Source organism: Berghia stephanieae, chromosome 3, assembly GCF_034508935.2.
Source record: "Berghia stephanieae isolate SIO BIC M18660-M18661 chromosome 3, UCSD_Bste_1.3, whole genome shotgun sequence".
NCBI classification, from domain to species: Eukaryota; Metazoa; Mollusca; class Gastropoda; order Nudibranchia; family Aeolidiidae; genus Berghia; species Berghia stephanieae.
The window spans coordinates 84,662,364-84,672,363 of NC_088362.1; the positions used below are offsets into that span (position 1 = coordinate 84,662,364).

General features: G+C 35.7%; 1 protein-coding gene across 2 annotated transcripts in view; it reads right to left on the reverse strand.

Moving 5' to 3' along the window:
* LOC144968667 (uncharacterized) overlaps window positions 1-9,024 on the reverse strand; it is a 27,105-nt gene extending 18,081 nt beyond the window's left edge. The window contains exons 1-2 of one of the 2 annotated variants that reach the window (XM_078907230.1): window positions 8,762-9,024; window positions 3,073-3,873 (exon numbers count right to left, since the gene is read on the reverse strand). In XM_078907230.1, coding sequence (XP_078763356.1) covers window positions 3,073-3,537 — 465 coding nt within the window. In that variant the 5' untranslated portion in view covers window positions 3,538-3,873; window positions 8,762-9,024. Of the gene's footprint in view, window positions 1-3,072; window positions 3,874-8,424 lie in introns of both variants that reach the window. The other variant, XM_078907231.1, reaches the window with a different exon arrangement.
* Between the last annotated feature and the right edge of the window lie 976 nt (window positions 9,025-10,000).

Below are 10,000 nucleotides of genomic sequence, written 5' to 3' on the forward strand. Positions count from 1 at the left end.
GTCGGTTGTCTCGGTCACGGTCTATGAATTGTGCTACTAGACCTAAACTTACCATTGTCATTGTGACAGGCTGAAATTCTCCTTCAGATAAGGAGGGGAGGGGGGGGGGGGGGGGGGGGGGGCAGGGGGCATGATTGGAATACAGCTTGAAATCTATATTTATCTGTATTATAGACAGTGAAGAATACTATAAGAGTTTTGTTGTTGTTGCTTGTTTGTTTTTACAAAAAGAGGACGCCTCACAGAGATGATTGGTAATGTTGGAAATGGAAAGACGGTTACATATGGCCTGCTGGGTGAATAAATAAATATTGGGAAGCACAATGAACATACTGAATCCATGGCATTGCTCTATATAATGTTCATATCATTAATACTAGTTTTACTATTGGTGACCCGCCATCTCAAAACGGTATTATGTCAGGATGAATAGGACCCCGAAAAGTGAATTAAGAAATGAAATAAGGAGAAATCCGAACTTCGCAGTTTCTTTTGCAATGCCAGGCATTGTATTAATTCTCCACCACAACAAGGAAAAACTAACCCCAAGTTTCATATTTGTGGCTATAACTTGAATGTCTAGCATCTTGTTCATCCCGACATAATACCGTTTTGAGACCATGGGTCACATTTATAACCTCCAAAGAAGACTACGGCTTCCTGCTTATGTCAGATTGAATTCATAACCAACTATTCTTTCACTTTATTTGTCATAAACATGGGGAAAACAAACTAGAAATACAATGTGTACTCTGCAGCACTATGAAAAAACATGTTTTAAAATTTGAAACTAAAACTCTTCCTTTTCAAATATCAATCGATTAAAATGACACTCATCTTAACAAAAGTGCTCAAACCAGGGACTTCGAGACAGTTCTGAAATACACCCTCTGTAAACTGGTTTCTTTGAATATGAATTTGACAAAGCATTCAATATACTTATATTATACTAGTACTAGATATTGAGAGTCAATATACTTCAATTCATATGCCCAATTTTGCATCAGTCATAAGAAGTTTTTTTTTTTTTTGTTTGTTTGTTGCTTTAGGTCTCTTCCAACACAATTGAGGTTATATGAGAGACCGCTGAAACAAAAAAACAAGCAATCTAACAAAAATAGTACAAATGTAAATCAAAATCATAACCTAAAGATATCATAAGCTAAATTATAAATAACCAAGAACAAACAGGCAGAAGATTTACAGAAAAAAAAATATCCCCTGTCAAAAATACAATCACAAACCAAAGAAGCAGGATAGGCTAGTAAAGAGAAGAAGAAACGACATCACTATCGGATCGTACACCCATGCGAACATCATAGGTATATGATTCAAGGGTGATGCTCCCATCCAACCACCTGCTCATTAGAAGTTAAAGTTAAGGCTGGGTCAAATCACTCGACAGTATTCTTCCTGTTCGTCTAGATTTGTAACGAAATCCACAAGTGCCCAGTCCGATATAATGGACAGTGTGATGGGATTGGATTGTGATAGTCTTTTTTCATATGGAAGTGAATGTTAAGTTGCTAACTGGACAGTAAAAAGTAATATACAAATGTGAATTATAACAGTTTAAACTTTTAAAAAAGAACAAAATACTAAATACAGAATGTATAAGGCTCAAATTCCTTCTTCAGCCTTCTATAAGAAAAACAGTAAGTCATGACAAATCCAGATAGCAAGCAGAATAGAATTTCTAGCACTCTCATGATATCCTGTCACTGTAAGGTACTCGACTCATTGACACCTGAATGGAGTAGGGTAATGTGCGATAAGTGCCTTATGTAAAGACAATGTCGGGACTAGAATTTTTTCATGATCACTGTCACCCATCTGACCACTGACCAAAGACCATAAAATTTTTATTTTTTTTAAATTGAGCTTTTATATGGTGCAATATCCACTAAACATGCTCAAAGTGCTTTACAGGAGGTCCCTGACCAACAGCAACACGTAACATGTAGAACGAGACATGACGCCTGTTGGCGATATTACAATTTTTCAGATATAAACAACGCTGTTAATGAATGTGAGTAAAGAGCCTTTTCCAAGGACTCAACTATGCGCCGAGCGAAGCTCGAACCCAGGACCTTCCGATCCGAATGCGAGTGTCATACCACTACACCACACAGCCGCACGTACACATATACCGTACTGATGAGCCACACGAGTCGTACATTTTCAAGTCAACTTTCAGTCAGTAGCTGGTTCACCATGACATACTACCGGAGTGAGACACAACACATGATTCGCGTTGAGCATGGTCCATTCGTAGAGATGTGCTCTATAAATATTCATATTGTTTTGTATTGATTTTAGAATTTAGAGGTCAAAATTTGGCTGAATTCAGCAATGGTTCATTTTTATTTTTTTAAAAAAAGGAATCCATGTTTTGTTAACGGTGCCATTGAGTTAATGAGAATGTTCCCTTTTGAGAGAGAAAAAATTGCGACAAAGAGAAATTTGGAGATATATGTTACATTTGGAAAAAGCTAAATATTTTTTTTCATTGGAAAATTCACAAAACATTCCTTGAAAAGGAAGGAAAAAAATGCAACAATTACAAGCCATCAGTTAAATCTGCATGGTGTTTGAAACATGTCTGATTGTAGAAATCAGTGAAGAAAGTAAGTTCAATTCTGATAACTATTGAATCTGATATCAAAATAAATTCAGATGGGGGAAAGGCAAAAAAAAATTATGATGAATAAAAAAAAAAAAAGCCTAAGATAATGACATGCTATACTATAAGCAGCCCTTTTATTTCAAATCCAATGATTGTCAATGACGACAAAATACTTCTTTAGATGGAGGAACTTGCTTTCTGGGTAGGGTAAATTGGTAGGATTTATAGATAACCGACTTAATCATTTCATCCGGCTTTGACACACCACTTCAGTTGATGATGAAATTAAGACATGACAGAAAGTGTTTTATGGTGCACCTGCATTATTGCCAAAGAGTTGCAGGCAATTTAGTTTTGTATGTTTTACATCACAGAAACTGATTCTGTTTTCATAAAACAACCCCCCCCCCTCCAAAGGAATAAAATTAAAATTAATAAAAACCTACCTTATCAAAGCCACGTTTTATGATTTCCTGGACCATCAAAGGATTGACCTCTTGATCCAGGGCTGTATGGGAACTGGAGGAACTAGCAGTACTACTGTTATCACTGCCTGCACCACTACCGCCAACAGCTGTATTGTTGTTGCTGTTCCTAGTGCTTGGGTAAGATCCATTTGTTTGCGTTGCATTCTGATAGGGACGAAGACTGTCACGAATTTCAGCGAGGGCTTTGTGGTGCTGTTTATCTCTTCTTCCTTTGGCAGCAGATTTTTCGAGTAGATTTGGAGTGCTCTGTGATAGATCCTGTTTTAGCTGAACATTAGAAAGATCATTGGCCAGGTTGATATCATTTTTCCGTAAATGGCTGAGATTATCTCTAATTTCATTCAGCATCTGTCGGTTATTCCCAGTAATCAGCAAAGGTCGCCGCCCACCTCCCCCTCCCTTGTCGGGCTGGTTTCGAATCATAGGTGTATGTTGCAGTGTAATCCTTCAAACGAAATGTGCAGATTCGTAATGACGAATCAAACATGACATAGGAGACCAAAAACACTTTTTATAAAGAATTACACTTAATAATGCCCCTCCGGCTTATTTATTTCTCATAAAAAGAAATTACATGGTTTCTTTTCAATATTATCCTCTGGAAACGAAATACACTCTTATTGGAACCGTTGAAACATATTCCTATTTTTTACTTGGCATAGTAAAAACATTCTCATCTCCTTCTTGTAAATGAATTTCATTGCTACAGCGCAAGCCTTCTTGGTGACACACCATCAATTTTACAGTTCTTCTCAAGCTCTGAAAAGAGATATAAAAAGCATAAATGTGAATAGATAGCTTGAATTTTCATTCTCGAACCAAAATGAAATTAATTCAAATCATGTTTATTTGTCTGTTTTTAAGGACAAACATATTATACTTATTATTACATACAAACATACCAACTCACATAAATAAGGTCAATATCAAAATTTATTCAAGCAATACATTTCTATACTTATTGTGAACAAAATAATAAAACTTCACACTTGTCTCAAATTTGAAATAAAATAAATAAAATTTGTTTAAATTCCCTTTATTCATAGCCCAGCGCAACAAAATGAGCGATAGGGGCTAAGTTTCATGCTCAAGGAAAAAATGAATTGATCAAACAGGGCTTACAAATTATACATTCAAATTTAGCTTTATTTGAGCTTATTTATTTGAGCTTAAACCCAGGTGGAAGTGCAATGTTATCACTCAGCCATCTCCCCCAAACGACTGAGGAGGTAGACGTCAAAAGATAATTTTATTTTCAATATGTAGAATCCAAACTAAACAGCAAGCAATCTTGCTCAATGCCGGAAGAGATGAAAGAACATAACTCTGTCTTCAAAGGTCTGGCAGTCACTCGCAAAATAAAATGCTTCACAATTAAAGCTATGCTGATTACTGCATCTCCGCCTGGTAGTCTGGTGTCCTAGCACACACCAACACCACATACACTGGCATGATTGAAGTGTTTGGTATCAGAGACCCGATGTCCTACCTCAAGAGAAGTGGGCCCGCATCTATGTCTGGTGTCCAAGCACATACACTGATTTGGAGTCAGGGACCCTCATGTCAACAAATTGGCCCCTGGCCAGAAAGATGATACAATCTCCCAAATCACGTGGGAGAGAGCAAAAACAAGAGACCCAAAATGTTGTATATATTTGTGTATTGTATCACTTTAAGATCCATGTTTACTCCTTATATTTTCGTTACATTCTGACTGGCTCACTTAGGCATTTTTAACTTTTAGTTTTATTACTTCACCTGCCTAACACTCAATGTGATAATTTGTACCAAATATGTTCCATTAAAAAAAAAATACAAAACAGTTTCACCTCATTATTACTACATTATAAATGTAAACTTTAAAAATATATTTTATTTATTCTCGTCATAATCTACATATTTTGTTTGTGCCTGACAAAGGCCAAAGGATAAATGCTATACAATGGTACATTTGTGTATTTTTCTACTAAGAAGAGCCTATTATCTACTTAATTTTTCATTACAAATTAAAGACAACTGATGGGGGAAGTATGGGACTAAAAAACCTCAAGCATTATATCACTAATATCACAAAATCTACCAGAAATGATTTTTTTAAAAGTGACATATCAGGAACACAAAGGCTTAAAAATAAGTTTGTATATAGTTCATGGACACAATCCAATGGTTTTGTAGACTCGAATCCTAAAAAACATTTACTATACCCATAATTTTTTGTCAATATTATTGATGACCAGTCTGCAACAGGGTTCCGACAGCAATTCCATTTTGAAATTCAAGGAGAATCTTCAAAAATTCATGGAGTAAAGCAACAAATTATCCCTTCGACACTTCAGTTTATCCGCTAGTGGGAACACCTCAACTCCTTAATTGCGCCTAAAGTTCAGCTTCCTTCAACTTGGCTGAAGATACCAATGCATTTGACTGAAAAATAAATTTCATGTATTCAAATAATCTGCCACATTGTCAGCTATTTCTTCCCCAGAATTGTCAAGATCTGAATGTTTACTGTGTGCTTTTGAAGAAAGAATGAGAGACTAACAGATAGATAGATATATAGGTGAATAGGTAGATAGATAGAGAGGGAGGGAGAGAGAGGAAGAAAGAGCGAGTTTGAGGTCAAAGTATTTGTAATGATCTATCACTAAAGAACTCGGGGCACTTTATTGATTTGTGCGTGTGTGTGTGTGTGTGTTTGAGTACCTGGCTGTAAACAGCGTTGTCTCTGTCGAAAAATAAATTGTATTATCCCCCACCAGGCGTCATGTCTCGTTCTTAAACTTAATATTACGGGTTGCTATTACCCAGGGACTCTTTGTAAAGCGCTTTGAGCACCATTAGTGGATATTGATATAATAATAATATATAAAAGCTATACTTTTTTTTTCTTTTTTGAGATGATGATGTGGTGGTGGTGGTGGTTGTAATTGTGGTGGTAGAGATGATGTGATGGTTGTTGTTGTGGTGGTAGAGATGAGGATGATTTGGTAGTTTTGGTGGTGGGAATGATGATGATGTGGTGGTGGTGGTAGTAGTAGTGATAGGGATGATGATGATGCCACAGTAGTAGATGACTGCATAAACTTCTTTTTAAAAAACGGTCAACTTTTTTATTTCCAGGACAAAAAATAAACTTCTGTATTTTACAGGATAGCCATTATTTTTTTCAAACGACACAGACAAGGACTGTAAATGATTGAAACAGTCAACCTCTGACAACAGAAATAGAACAGAGAAATTGAATGATGGAACATTTCAGAGAACTAAACCGGGCTCCACCTGACACAAACCCAGAAATAGAACCAGGCAAAACAAGGTTTGATATGTAAATACAACACCCCCATCTAGAATAGAGATTTACAAAGCATTAAAATTAAAGGGAATGAAAAATGAAAACGCTCCAGGACCAAATTGTGTGCCTCCGTCAAAACGAATTTAAACACCACAGTGGATATGTTGCACCCTCTTTTTTTATTAAAATATGGGAGTCGAAACCAAATACCTTCAGATTGGATGAAAGGGTATGTTTTCAAGATCCCTAAAAAGGGAGACCAAGGGGATTGTAAAAACTAGTGAGGTATTATACTTCTTTCAATTCCTAGTTATGTTTTCACTCGGGTGATATTGGAAAGGCTGAAACTGCAATTGATGGGAAACTTTGCCGTTAGCAAGCTGGATTCAGAAAAGGCATATCCTGTACCGACCATATAGCAACGCTCCAGATTATAAATTATAGTAGAACAGTCTCTTTGTGGCAATCACCACTTTAAATGAATTTTATTGACTTTGAAAAGGCATTTGACAGTATTGAGAGGGAGGTTATTTGGAAATTACTACATCATTACAGCATACCTGAAACTTATATAAATCTTATTAAACAACTATATAACCAAGCAAGCTGCCAAGTAATCCATAATGGGAAACTTTCTGATTCCTTTGAAATTAAAACTGGAGTGAGAATGGATGTCTTCTTTCACCAATAATATTTCTAACAGTAATTGACTGGATAATGTGTAGAGCTGTGGGAGATAAAAAGACTGGAATAAAATTAAAATAAAGCAGAAGACCTTGACTTTGCAGATGACATTTGCTTATTGTCGCAATCCCATCCACATTTACAATCGAAAAAAGAAAAACTTGTCAAGGAAGAAGCACAGACTGGTTTAAGAATAAACACAAAGAAAACAGAGGTGATGAGATTACTTAAACAAGAGCACAACACCCATCTCAGTAAATGGAAACAATCTGAAGGACGTAGACAAATTTATACATTTGGGTAGCATTGTTTCAACATCTGGAGGAACATATGAAGACAGAGGTTGAATAAGTGTAAGAAGAAATTAGCTAACAAATCTCAAACAAGAAAATGGAAATGGATTGGTCAGTTTCAGAAAACCAACACCAGACATTACAAGACAAGCTGTGGACTGGAATCCTCAGGGGAAAGGAAGGTTGGGAGGCCAAAGAAAACATGGAGAAGGTCTTGTGAGAAAGAGGTGAAGTTGGCTGGACCCAAAATGTCATGGGGAGACAACAGAATACGGTGGAGACCTACTGTTGAAGCCTTATGTTCCACAAGGAATGTAAAGGATTAAATGATGATGATGATGATGATGATGTTTGAAGTTAGAGTTAGAGGAGTTTTACACTGACTGTATATTCGATTTATGAAACTGAAAGAGAGTATCCCCAAAATTGGACAATACTACTAGCTACAAAAACTAGACACTCGCTCAGTCTGGTGAGAATGAGTGTATAAGTAAAGAACTATGAGAATGTTTTGGCTCCCGTCGGATGGCCTGTTTTGATTTCCTTTCATTCATATTCATCATGTTGTATCTATCAACATGCCAACTTTGAAATCTCAAAATGAAATTGGTCCTGTTTCGATTTATCTCTACACTCTACCCGAATGTCATAAAAGAACTAATATTCATATGTCCCGATTCAGATAATATTTCGATTTCGATGTTGCATCTAAATCTAGACGTCTAATTAATATGTATCAATCTCTTGGGACGACTCGTACTCATTCAAGTCATAAGTCATAAGCATCATTTTGACAGCATATCATTCATTATGATTATGTAATGTAAATTTATAATAATAATAATACATGACCTTAAAGGCTGATTAACAATAAAAATAAAGGCCAAACGGGGATACCTTGGGAGACAATCAAATGTAAACTCCAACAGGTCCTTTACCTTTAAAAAGATGTGAATTCCTACTGCCCACTTGTTCACATTGTGACCCCATTGATTTCAAAAAGACCCAAAGTAAAGATTATTGCGTGACGTTCCAACTTACGTTTTACTTCTATTTTTGTGTCATGTCCAATTAGATACCACTTCATACAATCCATAGACTTAATTTTGTTCTGGTTTGAGTGAGACACAGCCGAAATAAAAGCTGGAGGGGGGAAATACACTTCTTTGCCACAATGGTAAGAATGCGACCTTCAATAAATAAAGAGTTTGACAAAACCAGCCGCCATGTTGTTTTGAATAAGCTTTTCAATCGCAATATTTAAGTTCTTATTTCGATTAATTAAACATGAGTACCTTGACTTAAACTAGATTACACACAATAAATTATGATTGTTTTGCACATTTTCAAAATGTGTTAATCAGTAAACAACACTTACACGTTATTTAATCCAGGCTAGTTGTCATTCGGACTCCCTTATTCCAACGCCGCGAGTGTATAGCTTACCTGTGACAGGGGTCAAAGGATTATTTCATGAGGTATTTGGTTTTGATTAAAGAAGTTAATACAATATTCACGTTGAAAATCCACTGCAACACTTGTAGGCATAATTTAAATCACAAAATATTGGTAAAGTGCATCTTTTGGTTTTACAAAACCTGACCCATAACTATTTTTAGAACCTATACACCCCTCAAAAGTAGTGCCTCCAACAGTTCAAGCAACGCATTCCAAGTTTCACTTTGATTGACACAAGCCACGCCTCTATGACATTGTTGACATTCCAAAGTGATCATGTGTTCCATCTATTTTTTTGGCACAGTCGCGTGGACACGCCGCCGGTCTCAAAATATGCGAACACCTTGTGTCATCGGGTAAGACGAAGGCAACCTTCATACAGAAGTGTGTAGATTGTACCTTCCTCGGCTGAATGAAAATATGCTAGGTACAGATAATATCTACGTAAAATAAAACGACTGTACATAACTGTACGCATGTCAGTTGAACTTTCGAAGTATGAGAACAAGAGAGAAATCTTTATATGATTCATCCTGACATGAATAGACATATGCGATTTTATATTACTTGTAGATAGTTGTTTAAACTTTAATCCTGTACTCAACCGTTATTTGCGTTTAAATAATTTTTGATAACTGAAAACGAAGGCGTTTCAGGTATCATAACCTAATTAAATGTTGAGAGTACACGTGCTCTCTCTCTCTCTCTCTCTCTCTCTCTCTCTCTCTCTCTCTCTCTCTCTTCTACTCTCTCTCTCTCTCTTCTCTTTATATATATATATATATATATATATATATATATATATATATTATATATGGCAATGAGAATGAGTACTAAAAAGATTTAGCTCAAGTCGGCTTATATATATATATATATATATATATATATATATATATATATATATATATATATATATATATATATAAGCCGACTTGAGCTAAATCTTTTTAGTACTCATTGCGATTTTTACATAAAATAACATTGTCTATCGTGTGCATTCGTGCAGATCTGCCTACTTGAAATTTTAAAAAGCCTAATTTTTAGGAGATGAAAATAGAAGACGCAATATTTAACTTTATAAATCAACAATTTAGCCTCACAATGATAAATAACACTTCAAAATCCTTAGTATATGCACGCTGACATCAACTTTTATTTT